This window comes from Heptranchias perlo, chromosome 21 (genome assembly GCF_035084215.1).
Source record: "Heptranchias perlo isolate sHepPer1 chromosome 21, sHepPer1.hap1, whole genome shotgun sequence".
NCBI classification, from domain to species: Eukaryota; Metazoa; Chordata; class Chondrichthyes; order Hexanchiformes; family Hexanchidae; genus Heptranchias; species Heptranchias perlo.
The window spans coordinates 46,785,276-46,803,377 of NC_090345.1; the positions used below are offsets into that span (position 1 = coordinate 46,785,276).

The 18,102-nt window shown below is 45.5% G+C and overlaps 1 protein-coding gene across 1 annotated transcript in view; it reads right to left on the reverse strand.

Annotated features, from left to right (window-relative positions):
* The window catches only part of LOC137340214 (catenin alpha-3-like), a 1,497,032-nt gene that overhangs the window by 490,830 nt on the left and 988,100 nt on the right, over positions 1-18,102 (reverse strand). The window contains exon 10 of the mRNA XM_068002618.1: positions 14,466-14,558. Coding sequence (XP_067858719.1) covers positions 14,466-14,558 — 93 coding nt within the window. The remainder of the gene's footprint in view (positions 1-14,465; positions 14,559-18,102) is intronic.

An 18,102-nucleotide genomic window follows, 5' to 3' on the forward strand; every position in this document is an offset into this window, starting at 1 on the left:
AACAACATGATCTTATTAAATCTCATGATCAGCCATGAGCATTTGTTCTCTACAGTATAAGTGTCCAAACTGTTCAATATTCATAAAGCAAAGTACACACAAAATGATGCTCCCAGACAATAATAAAATGCACTGGATGCTCATTCCCTTGCAATTCCTCTCTGTGGTGGGCTTTTTCTAGTTCTATTCCTGCCCAGTTATAAAACATGAAAAAACGGATAAAATATAAAATGGAAAATTCTGTCAGGATCTGAGTAAATAAAACAGGATTGAAAAAGTTTAGTGAAAAAAATCCAAGTGCCATAAAGCTGTAGAGTAGGAGGAATAAACGGAAGCAGGAGCAGCTTTTTAGTACAAAAAATACAAAGTATATTTACTGGTCCAGGGAGAGACAGATAGGACAAGGTCCTATGATAAGGATAAGGCAGCAACACAAAGCACTGCTCATTCAAACCTGTAATGTTGCACAAGACAATAACCACAATGTTATACCTCTGTTTTGTGTGACTTGTTACAATCATTTTTGTTCTTTCTTTCCGGTATGTGGTCACATGTTTCTCATCGATCCTCAATAATCTCATGTCAGCTCAGCTCAGTGGTAGCACTCTCACATCTTACACCTTCTCATCCACCTCCCAAACACCTTCCACTCCCCTTTCCTTGCAGATGTAGTCCACGGTCGGATGTTCTGTCCACGGTCAGAGGTTCTGTCCACGGTCGGAGCTTCTGTCCACGGTCGGAGCTTCTGTCCACGGTCGGAGCTTCTGTCCATGGTCGGAGCTTCTGTCCACGGTCGGAGCTTCTGTCCACGGTCGGAGCTTCTGTCCACGGTCGGAGCTTCTGTCCATGGTCGGATGTTCTGTCCACAGTCGGAGCTTCTGTCCACGGTTGGAACTTCTGTCCATGGTCGGATGTTCTGTCCACAGTCGGAGCTTCTGTCCACGGTCAGAGCTTCTGTCCACGGTCGGAGCTTCTGTCCACGGTCAGAGCTTCTGTCCATGGTCAGATGTTCTGTCCACAGTCGGAGCTTCTGTCCACGGTCGGAACTTCTGTCCATGGTCGGATGTTCTGTCCACAGTCGGAGCTTCTGTCCACGGTCAGAGGTTCTGCCCACGGTCGGAGCTTCTGTCCATGGTCGGATGTTCTGTCCACAGTCGGAGCTGCTGTCCATGGTTAGAGGTGCTGTCCATGGTCGGATTTGTTGTCCATGGTCGGATTTGTTGTCCATGGTCGGATTTGCTGTCCATGGTTAGAGCTGCTGTCCACAGTCGGATTTGTTGTCCATGGTTAGAGGTGCTGTCCACGGTCGGAGCTGCTGTCCATGGTCGGATTTGCTGTCCACGGTCAGAGCTGCTGTCCACGGTCGGTGCTGCTGTCCATGGTCGGAGGTGCTGTCCATGGTCAACGATGATGCCTATAGTTGAAGGTTCTGGCCATGTCCGGAAGTCCTTTTATCGGATCAGATGTTAAGTGAAGGTCAGCACCTTCAACAGCATCTCCCAAACCACGACCTCTACCTCCTAGAAGGACAAGGGCAGCAGGCACATGGGAACAACACCACCTGCAAGTTCCCCTCCAAGTCACACACCATCCCGACTTGGAAATATATCGCCATTCCTTCATCGTTACTGGGTCAAAATCCTAGAACTCCCTTCCTAACAGCACTGTGGGAGAACCTTCACCACACGGACTGCAGAAGGTCAGGGAGTGTTGAAGGGGTGGGTAGGGATTTGGGGGGGCAGAGTAACTGAGAGGGGAGAAATTAAAGGAGGCATGACGTCAGGAGAGAGGGGTCTAGGAGGGGTAAAGAGAAAATAAGGGGGAAAAAAGGGGAATTTAAAGGGCACTACTGAATGATTAGTGGGTCATTCTCCTTGTGCCTTAGACAACTGTCCTCCCTCACTCAAGGTCACAGAAACAGAATAATACTCATTCATCTTGTTTGCTACTTATGGGATCTTGCTGTGTTTCGATAACTATAATGACTGCACTTCAGAGCTAATTCAATGATTGCATAATGCTTTGGGATGTCCTGAGGCTGTGCTAAGGTGCTTTATAAATACAAGTTCTTTGTCGTGAATGTTCACTTGGCTGTTTATGTAAAGTGCCAGGCTGAACCCAGACCAGGTGTAACATGATTAATGCCCAAGAATAGCTTTGAAAAATGGAGCAGAGCATTGTACACACTGAGTAAATAAATCTGAAACTGCCCGTAATGTATTCATTGGTACAAAACTCACTGGGAGGGGATTTATTATGGCAGTGTTCAAACAGTCCAGTACTGCATGAAACCACAACTCAGTGTTAGTACAATGTGGAGTTTAGTATGAAGAGAGTGACTTTGTATTGCTACAAAAAGCACCAGTGCCTTTGCATTAAGAGAACAATCGGGGCTTTTATTTTATTTTTGGCCACCATGGGGATGTCCAGTTCCTGTGCTGGCTTGATGAGCTTGTTCAGTGAACCGCTGAGCTATGTAGATGATTAAGGTCCCAGGTTTGATTCTGGTCTGTGCTGATTTAAGTGTTCTTAGCTTAGGCAGGGGGGGAGTGGAACAATTGGACTCGCATTTGAGAGTTGGGGGGGCATGGCCAATTTTGTGGGCGGAGACTCATTCGGTCGGAGGGTTTGATGGACAGCCATAAAAGATCGAGGCGACTTGGGCGTTACGCACGTAACTCACTGACACCCCAAATTCCGCCTTTGCTACAGGGATTACCACCACCCCTTTCCTGGTGGTGCTCGGGGGCAGTAGAAACGGTGGCAGCTATCCTGGTCAGGGCAGTGGAGGAAAATCCAGGTTGGGGTGGAGAGCCACTGCTAGGCCTCACTGCCCCATTATCCCACTCCTTCTGCTGCTATCCTGCCTGATTTGGCTCAGGAAAATCTGGAGAAATCCAGGCCAAAATCTTGCTAAGTAACCTCTGCTTGAAAGGGTGTCGTCCTGCCACCATTCTAACATCAGTTCTTTGGATCCTATGGGTACCCATGTGGAGGATACCCCAGATAGCAATGTTTCCTATGTCCCCTGGCACCTCACAACACCTTGTATCACTCACTGTAAAAGTTTCAAGCATCAGTCCAGCGACGTAAGTAGTGAATTCAGGGGGGAAGCATTGGGTGAGTTACAGAGCATGAGGGACGAGAAACCGGACAAGAGAGACAAATGTTGGAGCCCAAGGGCCTTAAATATAAAATATTCACCAATAAATCCAATAGGGAATTCAGGAGAAACTTCTTTGCCCAGAGGGTGGTGAGAATGTGGAACTCGCTATCACAAGGAGTAGTTGAGGAGAACAACATAGATACATTTAAGGGGAAGCTAGATAAATACATGAAGGAGAAAGGAATAGACTGATATGCTGATAGGGTTAGATGAAGTAGGGAGGAAGGGAGGAGCATAAACACTGGCATAGACCTTTTGGGCTGAATGGCCTGTTTCTGTGTTGCACACTCGATATAATTCTAGCAAATGGAGATGGCAAGGATTGCGACCTCACCCCTGCTTACACAAAAAAAAGTCTTATGAGCATTCCACGCTCGAGGGGCTGAATGGCCCAGCCCTCTTCCTATGTTCCTATGTTCTAGTCATGCCTGATGCCTGACTGAACTATAGACTACAAAGGAGAGAGTGGCCACTCTCGGGCCACCTGCACGGAGCCCCAATCATCGAGATCCTAAACCCAGGCACAGTTCATTAACGAACGCTCCAACTGGGGTTAGAGACAATCATACATCGAATTATATAGACATAATGCTGACCTTCAATGACCTCGATGCCCAATAGTCTTCTCTGACACAGATCAGTGGACATACTGAGGAAGTGCTCCCGCAACCATGGCGGTTTGCATCCAGAAGACCATTTGGCCCACCGTGTCTGCGCTGGCTCTCTGCGAGGGCAATCCAGAACTAATCCCACTGCCCTGCTCTCTCCCCACAGCCCTGTACCTGCCTCTGCTCAGAACGCTAATCTAGTAGCAGGGGAAGACGGGAGCTGCAATGGATGAAGGAACGGCCTCAGGTGCCGCACGGACGGCTTGTGTCGGCCGAAGGACGGTTGGGACCAGGTAGCCACTGCAGCAGTAGATGTGCTGCCCGCAGCTACAGGGCCATCTCATTACGTACGGCACCTCCTCCGTCCTGAGAGGGACACATGGACACTTACTCCTCCCACTGGGGAATCGGTGAGATGGAGCATTAGGTTAGACAGTAAAAGGCACGAACCACACACTTGCATAATGGCATAGCACTGGGGTGAGATACACTGAGCACGGTTACACCTCACAGGGAGAACAGAACTAACATTTTATTTCAACTATAGAGGGACAATGGGTAACAATGGGGACAATGTGCTGGTTCACTTTTTTGGGCACAGTTGGTCAGGACAGTTTGTATTTTGGGAAATTAAGTGGAAGGCTCATCAATTAGAATCTTTGTGGACGATTTTCCTCATGTTTACGCTTGAATCTGAGTCATAAGTGGGAAGTAAACTGGGGGAGACCCGTGAAAGTGGTTCTCTGCTTCAGTAGAGGGTGGCGTGCATTTCCAGGCAAGTTTTGGATAAGGGCAGGGGTGGGGGCAGGAGTGGGGAAGGGGGGTGGGGGTGGGGGCAGGAGTGTTGCTTCCGAATTCAGCAGGGGTACGCGTGACATGGAAGTGAAGATGAAACACTTTGTGCATCTTTTCCCGGGGGGGGGGGGGGGGGGTCAAGAGGCGCTAGGAGTTACCTAGTGGCGCCTGAAAATGGAAGAAGATTCAAAGAGCAGCCATCGGCAGTTTTGTTTTATTCAAAGCATAATGGGAAGGGGTTATCTTCAATGTCACCACCCACCCGGTAACCTGGTGGAGCATAATCTCCGCCCATTTTAGAACCCACCTGATTTCCATCCTATTGATTTCAATGGTCTACCAGGAGGACTCTACGATGCTGACTCCGAGGCTACTGAATGGCTAAAGTGTGGATGATGCCTATCTAAGCTCCTTGACACTTTTGAGATTTTTGACTTATAGTTTATCTCTCTATAGTTTGTAGATTCTTCACCCTCAATCTTTATGGTACCACAAGTGCATTCACAAATGATAATACTTTTAACAACTCAGACTTAAAATGATTTCCCCATAGAATCATAGAAAATTTATGGCACAGAAGGAGGCCATTCAGTCCATCGTGTCCGCGCCGGCCAAAAATGAGCCACCCAGCCAATTCCCACTTTCCAGCAATTTTTTTTTATATTCGTTCATGGGATGTGGGCGTCGCGAGTGAGGCTGGCATTTATTGCCCATCCCTAATTGGTCTGTAGCTCGAGGTTACGGCACTTCAGGTGCACATCGAGGTACTTTTTAAATGTGATGAGGGTTTCTGCCTCTACCACCCTTTCAGGTAGTGAGTTCTAGACCCCCACCACCTCTGGGTGAAAATATTTCTCCTCAGCTCCCCTCTAATCCTTCTACCAATCACTTTAAATCTATGCCCCCTGGTTATTGACCTCTCTACTAAGGGAAATAGGTCCTTCCTATCCACTCTATCTAGGCCCCTGATAATTTTATACACCTCAATTAAATCACCCCTCAGCCTCCTCTGTTCCAAAGAAAACAACCCCAGCCTATCCAATCTTTCCTCATAGCTAAAATTCTCCAGTCCTGGCAACATCCTCATAAATCTCCTCTGTACCCTCTCTAGTGCAATCACATCTTTCCTGTAATGTGGTGACCAGAACTGTACACAGTACTCAAGCTGTGGCCTAACTAGTGTTTTATACAGTTCTAGCGTAACATCCCTGCTCTTATATTCTATGCGTCGGCTAATAAAGGAAAGTATCCTGTATGCCTTCTTAACCACCTTATTTACCTGTCCTGCTACCTTCAGGGATCTGTGGACATGCACTCCAAGGTCCCTCACTTCCTCTACACCTCTCGGTATCCTCCCATTTATTGTGTACTCCCTTGTCTTGTTTGCCCTCCCCAAATGCATTACCTCACACTTCTCCAGATTGAATTCCATTTGCCACTTTTCTGCCCACCTGACCAGTCCATTGATATCTTCCTGCAGTCTACAGCTTTCTTCCTCACTATCAACCATATATGTGTTTTATGCCCCTATTAAAGCAGAGTTACAGTCTTGTTTTATCTAAGTGTGCTTTTTCCAGACCTCCACCAGAGGTTAACTCCAAGGGGGAGAGTTTTTTTGTTTCTGGTACAATTTTATTGAAAACCACACACTTAATCTTCAACCTTCCAATCCAAGCTTGTCACATTTTTCTAAAATACTGCCTATCAAGAAGATCAGGTTTCAATCAGTTTTCTTACAATGTTTTAGTTGTTCCACTTTCAAAAGTTTCACCATAGTTGGATGATTGGAACAGTTGTCCTTTATACTGGGTAAATGGTAGTTGACCTGGTTGAGAACTCTGAAATGAAGGTTATTATGGGACTGTCACGATCAACTGGTTCTCTTTCGTACCTACTATTGAATTCATGTTTCACAAAATGACCTTCAGTAACATCACACATGGTGGTCATTTTGATTTGAATTTGTTAAATTCTACAAAAACGGACAATTGGAGAAAGAGGACAATTTGAGGAGAATAGCATAGATGCATTTAAGGGTAAGCTAGATAGCAACTGAGGCAGAAAGGAATAGAAGGGTATCCTGATAGGATTAGATGAAGTAGGGAGGGAGGCTGGTGTGGAGCATAAACACCGGCAGTTGGGTCGAATGGCCTGTTTCTGTGCTGTAAATTCTATGTAATTCTATTTAAAGTCTCTGGTCATCACTTCAATAATTAATATTTGGACCCAAATATAGAATATATGGGCTTCATCCATTGAATGGGCAGAAAATCCAGTCCTAATATTATTAGATCCAAAACTATCTTTCTACGTGGTACAAGTACTTAACAAGACTGCAAGAACATCACTCACTGGTTCAAGGTAAGATGTAAAGATAATAAAATGTAATCATGTTTAATTCAGGTTTTCTTTGCGAGCGAGTCAGCAATCATCCTTAAAAACAAACAGTTTGCATCCTTAATCAGTTCTCTTGTGCCCAGTCTAAGAGTTCTTACTAGGTAAAAAAGGAAACCTGAAGACATAATTACATTTTTAAATGGATTCAAGTTGTTTCAGGATCTCATTATTTTAACGAGCATTCTTGAAATAAACCCCAAGGCTGAACGAGGAATCAGAGGCCCTGTGATATTAGTAGAGAATTAGCTCTGACTTCGAGCAATGGGTTATTTCTATTGATTCAAATCTAAAAAAAATACTTTTTTCTGATTTTAATATCCTGTCCCTCATGCAACCAAGCTCAAACACCTCTAGTTGCCCTTTGAACCCATTTATCATGCTCAAATAATGTTCATTCCCTTAAACTTATTCACAATTCCAACACCCATTGCATATAAAATAAGAGTTCTGTTTCTCGTCTTACTCCTAACTTTTGAATTTTTAACTTGTGTCCCTTAACACTTCAACACTTCACCACAGTAAAACAATTTGATTGGATCAAAGTTTTCATCTCCCTTCACAAATTTGAAAACATTAATTAGGTCACTCTGAAGTTTCCTACTTTCCAAGTTCCTTAAGGTTTTATCATAACTTAGATTGCTGACATCCAGAATCATTGTTGATGCCCCCTTTGTGCCCTCGAAAGGATGGTAGTATCCCTCCAATGAACAGGTGACCAGATCTGTATACAGTACTCAAGTTGGGTGCAATTCCAAAACGGTCAGTGTTCAGCAAGAATATGACCTTCTTGAATTTGGGCTCTGCCCCTCACTTTATGCCACTGGGTACCTTATTTATCTTTGTTAATTACAGCCAAGTCCTTAAATGACTCTAGGTTGGCTCATTGGCTCAGTGGTGGCACTCTTGCCTTTTGCACCAGAAGGTCAATATATATCAATGACCTGGACTTGGGTATAGAGGGTATAATTTCAAAGTTTGCAGATGTCACGAAACTCAGAAATGTAGTAAACAGTGTGGAGGATAGTAACAGACTTCAGGAGGACATAGACAGACTGGTGAAATAAGCAGACACATGGCAGACGAAATTTAATACAGAGAAGTGTGAAGTATATTTTGGTGGAAGATTGAGAAGAGACAATATTAACTAAATGGTGCAATTTTAAAGGGGGCTCAGGAACAGAGAAACTTGGGGGTGTATGTACACAAATCTTCGAAGATGGCAGAACAAGTTGAGAAGGCTGTTAAAAATCATATGGGATCCTGGGCTTTATTAATAGAGGCATAGCGTACAAAAGCAAGGAAGTTATGCTAAACCGTTATAAAACACTGGTTAGGCCTCAGCTGGAGTATTGTGGCCAATTCTGGGCACCACACTTTAGGAAGGATGCCAAGGCCTTAGAGAGGGTGCAGAGGAGATTTACTAGAATGGTTCCAGGGATGAGGGACTTCAGTTATATGGAGAGACTGGAGAAGCTGGGGTTGTTCTCCTTAGAATAGAGAAGGGAGATTTGATAGAGGTGTTCAAGATCATGAACGGGTTTGATGGAGTAAATTAGGAGAAACTGTTTCCAGTGGCAGAACAGCCGGTAACCAGAGGACACAGATTTAAGGTGATCGGCAAAAGAGCCAGAGGCGACATGGGTAAACATTCTTTTACACAGCGAGTTGTTATGATCTGAAATGCACTGTCTGAAAGGGAGCTGGAAGCAGATTCAATAATAACTTTCAAAAGGGAATGAGATAAATACTTGAAGGGAAAAAATGTACAGGGCTACGGGGAAAGAGCAAGGGAGTGGGGCTAATTGGATAGCTCTTTCAAAGAGCCGGCACAGGCACGATGGGCTGAATGGCCTCCTTCTGTGCTGTACCTACTACGATACTATGGTAAGGTTGCGAGCACAAAATCTGGAATGATACTGAAGGAGGGCTGCGCTGTTGAAGGTGCTATTTTTTCGGATGAGATGTTGCACTGAGGCCTTGTTCAGTGAAGATTAAAGATCCCATGGCATTTTTTTTGTATAGGACCAGGGAGTTCCTCCCAGTGTTCCGGCCAACATTCATACCTCAAACAACCTCAAAGCAGATGAATTGGTTATTCATCTCATTGGTATTTGTGGGACCTTGCTAGGAGAGGTGCTCTCTTGAGGTTGGGGCTGAGGGATTGATCTTCTGGGGGTGGGGCTAGGGCTGGGACAAGTTGTTGGGGCAGAGGCATAGGAGCTCCCATTCACTTACTCCCCACTCACACCCCTCCCAACTCACACCCCTCCCCACTCACAATGCTCTTTCAGTAGCCTAGTTCAATAGTGACACGTTCAAAACCCAGATTCAGGTTATATTTATATATTGAAAAAAGGTCTTTATTTTATTTTTAAATATACTTTCCACTGTCTAACAATGATTATGAGCTGATGGAGCAATCTAAGGCAGAGATAACCCAGACACCAGTCATATTTCACAAGCGTCAGCACTGTTGCCAACACATGACAATCCCAGTTTCAGATTGCGTATTATGAGGGATAATTTAAGGGAGCACCTTGAGGGTGGAGATAATCTGAGGCAGGCAGCATGGTTTCAGCACTGGATGTTTTTTTTCATTCATGTGAGATGTGGGCATCGTTGGCAAGGCCAGCATTTATTGCCCATCCCTAATTGCCCTTGAGAAGGTGGTGGTGAGCCACCTTCTTGAACCGCTGCAGTCCATGTGGTTCTCCCACAGTGCTGTTAGGTAGGGAGTTCCAGGATTTTGACCCAGCGACAATGAAGGAATGGCGATATATTTCCAAGTCAGGATGGTGTGTGATTTGGAGGGGAACGTGCAGGTGGTGTTGTTCCCATGTGCCTGCTACTCTTGTCCTTCTAGGTGGTAGAGGTCGTGGGTTTGGGATGTGCTGTCGAAGAAGCCTTGGCGAGTTACAGCAGTGCATCCTGTGGATGGTACACACTGCAGCCACGGTGCGCCGGTGGTGGAGGGAGTGAATGTTTAGGGTGGTGGATGGGGTGCCAATCAAGGCTTTGGGGAGTCAGGAGGTGAGTCACTCGCTGCAGAATACCCAGCCTCTGACCTTTCTTGTAGCCACAATATTTATGTGGCTGATCCAGTTAAGTTTCTGGTCAATGGTGACCCCCAGGATGTTGATGGTGGGGGATTCGGTAATGATAATGTCATTGAATGTCAAGGGGAGGTGGTTAGACTCTCTCTTGTTGGAGATGGTCATGATTGACCAACTGATTGGATTTCTTTGAGGAGATACCAGACTTAGTAGATAAGGAAGAGACAGTGGATGTTATCTACCTGGATTTCAGGAAGACATTTGACACTTTCCCACATAATACTGCATAAAATCTGGTCTGAATGTCTCAGCTGCCCCCTAGATGACCTTACGGAGCTTCTGGAAAAGCTTGCTGGCATTTGTCTAATGCAGAGAAAACCTCAATCGGTTCACCACAGTCAAGTTCACTTTTAATCACACAGTTCCACAGGGCTAGTTTAACAGCTCGATACTTTCATTTACTTCTTCCCCCACCTCCCAAGGAAGCTGAGGACAGAAACAATTATTTTTTCAAACTTATTACGCGTAGGCACCAAACAGCCCTGCAATGCATGGGGGTCCATTTTAACTATTTTAAGGGGTTCAGCCACCCATTTTACACCCTGCCCGATCTTACCTTCCACCGCCACTGCCCATTTCTCGTCCAGTTAAAATCAGCCCCATGATGTTCCCACTGATTAGGTCTTGGGTAACAGATACCTATGCCCTCACAGAAGCCTGTGCACCACCATGCAAGTACAGAAGTACAAGTACAGAAATACCTATACTGTAGTACATACACAACATAACCAGATGCAGGCTTTTCACACATTAATTTTAATAAAGCTTGTTCCTATCATTGAAAATGTAGCAGACAACCTACCACAGAATGGAAGACAGTTACCAGGATCACTAATGCTTCAGCCCACTTCAGCCTCGATTATGTCCTTCAAATTCTCAATTGCTACAGCCATCCAGGGCAGTCTATTTGTCAGCTTGGCAAAAAAAGGTTTATGAACGGGATAGATTGTGACACTGTGAGGACATGTTAATTGCAAGAATGTGCAATCACCACTGCATTTCCTAACCAGGCAGCATTTAGTCTCTTCCTTTTCTATATCATTGGAGTCCAATGGAAACCTCACACACACCTCCAGCTTCTCCATTCATAACCAACAAATTATTTCCACCACCAAAGTCTCCCAACAGGCTTGAGCTGGCTACCTTAAGGTTCCCAATACCACTCCACAGACCTTTATTTGGTCTAAACAGTATTTCGCGCTCACTCAATCTTCAATCCATTTGGTCCACTGTGCATCAAAACCTAACACCCTGATGGCCAAAAGACCACAGAACCGAAAGTCATCATTTGGTTTGTGATATTCTCAAATGCCTGCATCCCTGATGCACTTCTATGGATACAGTCCAGCCTAATTCAATCAGCTCTATTTTGCATACAGTCAGTGATGTTAAGGTGGAAGTTTTTTGATGGGCCAGCAACACTTCGTAGTGGAGCACCTAAAATGATGTGGCCAAGGCTCTCTGCCTTTGTTTTGTCATAATGAGGCCACCGGTGAGGGGCATCTTCCCATGGCTGTAACATGCATCCATGCAGATAGAAAAACCTTTCCTCATGGTCAACAGTATTCCCTCTGCAGGATATTAGAATCCATTTGAAACATAGCTGCAGTGAGAATATTATGGAATGGAGTCACAATGTTGCTTACTTTCTGTCTCTATGATGCCCTTCAACACAGTCAACCATTGATCCATTACGTATGACAGCAATGGAGGCACTCATCTCTGACATGGAGCCCTCTATCTTTCTCAGTCATTCATTCATCGAAGCTTGTATGGTGGCCAAGACATTGAGCTACCTTGTTGGTGCTCCAATGTGTCCTCAAAGACTGACCCACTGATTAGGTCTTGGGTAACAGATAACTATGCCCTCACAGAAGCCTGTGCACCACCGTGCAAGTACAGAAATACCTATACTGTAGTACATACACAACACAACCAGATGCAAGCTTTTCACACATTCATTTTAATAAAGCTTGTTCCTATCATTGAAAATGTAGCAGACAACCTACCACAGAATGGAAGACAGTTACCAGGATCACTAATGCTTCAGCCCACTTCAGCCTCGATTATGTCCTTCAAATTCTCAAAGGCAGAGAATAATACAACTCTGTTCTGTTTCAAGTAATTCTTTCACCGTCTCTGATGCACCACTCTTGGTTTCGCTGGGCTAATGAAGGTCAGTTTTTTATTTGTACTCATCAAAACACATAGACTTCCTGCAATGTTGTTGTTGTCGGGTCTTCGCACTCTTCCCTTGGAGAACAGTGTGAAGTAGGGGAAGGATTCGCAGGTTGATTAACGGTCTGACAGGCTGCGACATGAATGCTCCTTCCAAGGCCGTAACCATCTTTATACCAACCAATGGGTGGTTAGTCCCATATTGCAACACACAGTGATGGGAAACCAAGATCTTCTTGGATATTGTGCTCAATTGTCCTCTCAGAACATCTGGGTTGATAGATATTGAAGGGTAAATTAACCAATCCTGCACTGCCAGTGGGGAGATGCACTTGAAGGGAGTGTGACTTGGAGATCTGGGGTTTATGTTGCTGCTCTATTCCTGACCTGTGCTCCCTCTGAGCACCGCCCCCCACTGGGAGTGCAGCATCGATGAATTTTAGCTTTTTACAGGCCGATTTCCTCTTTGTTGAATATTTTTGTTTAACACAAGGGTCATGAGGAAACTTTAGTTTCTTGTTTATAACTTGTTTATCTTGCTTAAACACTTCCGTCAATAAGGGCTTGATGATTGACAAGAGGAATCTTGAGCCATGCCCAACCAACAAGATTAATGACCAGTTAATCTCTGTTTTGGGTGATGTCGGAATGCTGGCCCAGACACCCTGCTCTTCTTCGATTGTGCCATGGGATCTTTTACATCCACCTGAACAGAAATATGGTTCAATAGCTCACCTGAGAGAGTGCACCTACCGCAGTAACGCACTGAAGGAGCTTGAGAGCTCGGGTCTCTGGAGTGGGGCTTGAAGCCACAACTTTCTGACCACTGATCCATGGCTGACCGTTGAGTATGAGCCTCGACAATGAGTGTCAGTGGGCTATTTGACATGATGCTACATGGGGTTACCAGCCATATCTGTCGACAGCTGTGGAGGCTCTGAAGGGTCTGTAGGAGTTCAATACAATGAGGACAACATATGACATTTAGAAAATAGGTTCGGAGGAATGTTCATGGGTTAACTTTTAGCCATAGACGATTTAAATGATTTGACGAGAATGGTTTGTTTTAAATATTCCTCCTTTCACCCATTTGAATGATTTTTGTATCAGTCTCCTTTCACTGAGTTTTATCAATCCATAAAAGTGCCCGCAACTACAAAATCAAACTGTGAACTGATCAAAAGTCAAAATGTAAGCATCAGGCGATTGACTTGAGCAAAAATGGCAGCAACGAGCTCCCCTGATGACGTTGTGGATATCGGTACCTCCTGGTGTTGCTCTAAGCAGATGGAGTCAAGTTCTATCTAAGGTCTGTGCTGAAATAGCTGATCTCAGCAAGGTCTAGAGCTGAGGTGTGATAATTGATCCAAGAGATAGGAGGGCAAAACCAGACAAGTTTTCACTGTTGACTGCTGTCCACTGCCTGCGGCTGGATGTGTGCGCTGCCAACTGGTGAGAACTGTATCGAGCTCGCCTGTAATCTTCTTTATAGTCCAATAACTAGTCAGTACTCATTGTCTAGGCTCATGCATAAGTGTCAGTTTGGCTCAGTGGTAGCACTCTCACAAATGGGTCAATAGGTCATGGGTTCAAGGCCCACTCTAATATTTGAGCAAATAATCTAGGCTGATGCTTCAGTGCAGTACCGAGGGAGTGCTGCACTGTCGGAGGTGTGGTCTCTCTGTCTCTCTGTGTAGGTGGATGTGACAGACCCCATGGCACTAATCAAAGAAGAGCAAGGAGACTTGGTGCCCTGGCCAACATTGCCCCCTCATTGTACTCCACCAAAAAAAAAACAGATTAATTGGTCATTCGTCTCACTGGTGTTTTTGGGGCCTTGCTGTGCACACATTGGCTGCCGCATCTGCCTACATTATAACAGTGACTACACTTCAAAAGTTATTCACTGACTGTGAAGCATTTTGGAACATTCCGAGGATGGAAAGGTGCTACAGAAAGGCAAGTTCTTAAGGCTGCCACATGAAGGGTGGGCAAGGGCCTGGGAAGTGACCGTAATGGGGAACTGTAACCTAACAAAAGTCAGCCCATTCAGGAGCGGAAAGGAGAAAATTGGGAAAGATTGATTATAATAAGATCTGATCAATACAACAGTCTTAATTGTTTTCTCTGCGCATCTTTCAGCTCCTACATGGCTTCTTATGATTAATGTTCAAGTATCGCATATTTTAATTACCGAGCTTGCCATACCTGAGGACACATGGTCTCGATGCGGTGACTTGCCATCTGAATAATAGTGATTCCTTCCTCATTAGTTGACATTGAGCAAGCAAGATTGGCCACCTGCAAAGGCAGACAAAAGCGAACATTATCCAATCGAACAAAGTATCTGATGAAATAAAATAAATACTCCTAATTATTTAATATACTACATATTTAAAGCGTCTAAGTAATGAGAAGTACATTCAAATTTATGATAAGCTGATTGTTCAAAGCAATAACTACGTTATTAGTCCAATCGTTTATAGTCCATCCTAAATTTACCAAAACATAGTATGATATATTTCAATATTTACATTCAGAAGCGTCTAAGGGAGCCTCAGGGTAACTCGTCAGGTCTGACTGAAAATTACCTAATCTAATAAAGCAAGGTGCAAGCTCTCTCCTCGTGTCCTTAAGTACTCTCAGAGAGAGTGATGTTTTCACTCCCGGCTTGAAAGAGAAACCTACCCTGTCTAATGTTCCTGATAATAATATTTTCCACACTCCTCCATTTACGGTTAAACTGTCCTGACAGGCGTATAATCTCCCCATCGAATCAAAGGAGAGGTCTCGTCCATGACACCAGAATAGCAATGGCCAAGCTTTCATGGCTCAGGAGCTTGGGAGAGAAAGTGTGTGCTGATACAGAGCCAGTTTGAAATAAAGTGTAGCAGTGTGCTCACAGATCGACTGAGTGTAACTACAAGTATACCATTCAAGAAACCATGAACCCAAACCCATTACCTGCACTGATCCACTGATCTGGAATCTCTCCTTCTCTCATTCTTTCTCCTTCCCTCTCTCCCTGCCTCTTTTACATTCCCTCTGACACTTCATGTATTTGTAATCTTATCCACATTGCAAATCCAGGATGTCAGGGCAGCGGTTATGTTACTGGACTAATAATCCAGAGATCAAATCCCACCACGGCAGTTTGAGAATTTGAGTTCAGTTTAAACAAAAATCTGGAAATAAAAAGCTGGTAACAGTAAAAGTGACCACGAAGCTGTCGGATTGTCATAAAATCTCAACTGGTTCACCAATGTCCTTTAGGGAAGAAAACCTGCCGTCCTTACCCGGTCTGGTCTACGTGACTCTAATGTGATTGACCCTTAACTGCCCTCTGAAGTGGCCTAGCAAGCCACTCGTTGTATCACCACTTTCGCAGGGCAACTAAGGATGGGTAACAAATGCCAGCTACGCTCACAATCCAAGAACGTATAAAGAACTATCCGACATTGCACATGCCGCACACATCACTTGCTGAGCACCCGATCCTGCCATTACGAACATGTTGCTTTTGTAAATTCATTCTGGGGATGTGGGCATCGCTGGTAATGCCAGGATTTATTGCCCATCGCTAGTTTTTTTTTATTTGTTCATGGGATCTGGGCGTCGCTGGCAAGGCCAACATTTATTGCCCATCCCTAATTGCCCTTGAGAAGGTGGTGGTGAGCCGCTTTCTTGAACTGCTGCAGTCCGAGTGGTGAAAGTTCTCCCACAGTGCTGTTAGGTAGGGAGTTCCAGGATTTTGACTCAGTGATGATGAAGGAATGGCCAATATAATCCCAAGTCAGGATGGTGTGTGGCTTGGAGTGGAACTTGCAGCTGATGGTGTTCCCATGCACCTGTTACCCTTGTCTTTCTAGGTGGTGGATGTCATGGGTTTGGGAGGTGTTGACGAAGAAGCCTTGGCGAGTTGCTGCAGTGAGTCCTGTAGATAGTATGCACTGTAGCTAAACTACATAGTGATGGATGGGGTGGGTATTTAAGGTGATGGATAGGGTGTGTGTTTAAGGTGATGGATGGGGTGGGTGTTTAAGGTGATGGATGGGGTGTGTGTTTAAGGTGATGGATGGGGTGGGTGTTTAAGGTGATGGATAGGGTGTGTGTTTAAGGTGATGGATGGGGTGTGTGTTTAAGGTGATGGATGGGGTGTGTGCTTAAGGTGATGGATGGGGTGGGTGTTTAAGGTGATGGATGGGGTGGGTGCTTAAGGTGATGGATGGGATGGGTGCTTAAGGTGATGGATGGGGTGGGTGTTTAAGGTGATGGATGGGGTGGGTGTTTAAGGTGATGGATAGGGTGGGTGTTTAAGGTGATGGATAGGGTGTGTGTTTAAGGTGATGGATGGGGTGTGTGTTTAAGGTGATGGATGGGGTGTGTGTTTAAGGTGATGGATGGGGTGTGTGTTTAAGGTGATGGATAGGGTGGGTGTTTAAGGTGATGGATAGGGTGGGTGTTTAAGGTGATGGATGGGGTGGGTGTTTAAGGTGATGGATAGGGTGGGTGTTTAAGGTGATGGATAGGGTGGGTGTTTAAGGTGATGGATGGGGTGTGTGTTTAAGGTGATGGATGGGGTGGGTGTTTAAGGTGATGGATGGGGTGTGTGTTTAAGGTGATGGATGGGGTGTGTGTTTAAGGTGATGGATGGGGTGGGTGTTTAAGGTGATGGATGGGGTGGGTGTTTAAGGTGATGGATAGGGTGGGTGTTTAAGGTGATGGATAGGGTGGGTGTTTAAGGTGATGGATGGGGTGTGTGTTTAAGGTGATGGATGGGGTGGGTGTTTAAGGTGATGGATAGGGTGGGTGTTTAAGGTGATGGATGGGGTGGGTGTTTAAGGTGATGGATAGGGTGGGTGTTTAAGGTGATGGATAGGGTGGGTGTTTAAGGTGATGGATGGGGTGGGTGTTTAAGGTGATGGATAGGGTGGGTGTTTAAGGTGATGGATGCGGTGGGTGTTTAAGGTGATGGATGGGGTGGATGCTTAAGGTGATGGATGGGATGGGTGTTTAAGGTGATGGATGGGGTGGGTGTTTAAGGTGATGGATGGGGTGTGTGTTTAAGGTGATGGATAGGGTGGGTGTTTAAGGTGATGGATAGGGTGGGTGTTTAAGGTGATGGATAGGGTGGGTGTTTAAGGTGATGGATGGGGTGTGTGTTTAAGGTGATGGATGGGGTGGGTGTTTAAGGTGATGGATAGGGTGGGTGTTTAAGGTGATGGATGGGGTGGGTGTTTAAGGTGATGGATAGGGTGGGTGTTTAAGGTGATGGATAGGGTGGGTGTTTAAGGTGATGGATGGGGTGGGTGTTTAAGGTGATGGATAGGGTGGGTGTTTAAGGTGATGGATGGGGTGGGTGTTTAAGGTGATGGATGGGGTGGATGCTTAAGGTGATGGATGGGATGGGTGTTTAAGGTGATGGATAGGGTGGGTGTTTAAGGTGATGGATAGGGTGTGTGTTTAAGGTGATGGATAGGGTGGGTGTTTAAGGTGATGGATAGGGTGGGTGTTTAAGGTGATGGATAGGGTGGGTGTTTAATGTGGGGGAGGGAGTGGGTGTTTAAGGTGGGGGAGGGAGCGGGTGTTTAAGGTGGGGGAGGGAGTGGGTGTTTAAGGTGGGGGAGGGAGTGGGTGTTTAAGGTGGGGGAGGGAGTGGGTGTTTAAGGTGGGGGAGGGAGTGGTTGTTGAAGGTGGGGGAGGGAGTGGTTGTTGAAGGTGGGGGAGGGAGTGGGTGTTGAAGGTGGGGGAGGGAGTGGGTGTTGAAGGTGGGGGAGGGAGTGGGTGTTGAAGGTGGGGGAGGGAGTGGGTGTTGAAGGTGGGGGAGGGAGTGGGTGTTGAAGGT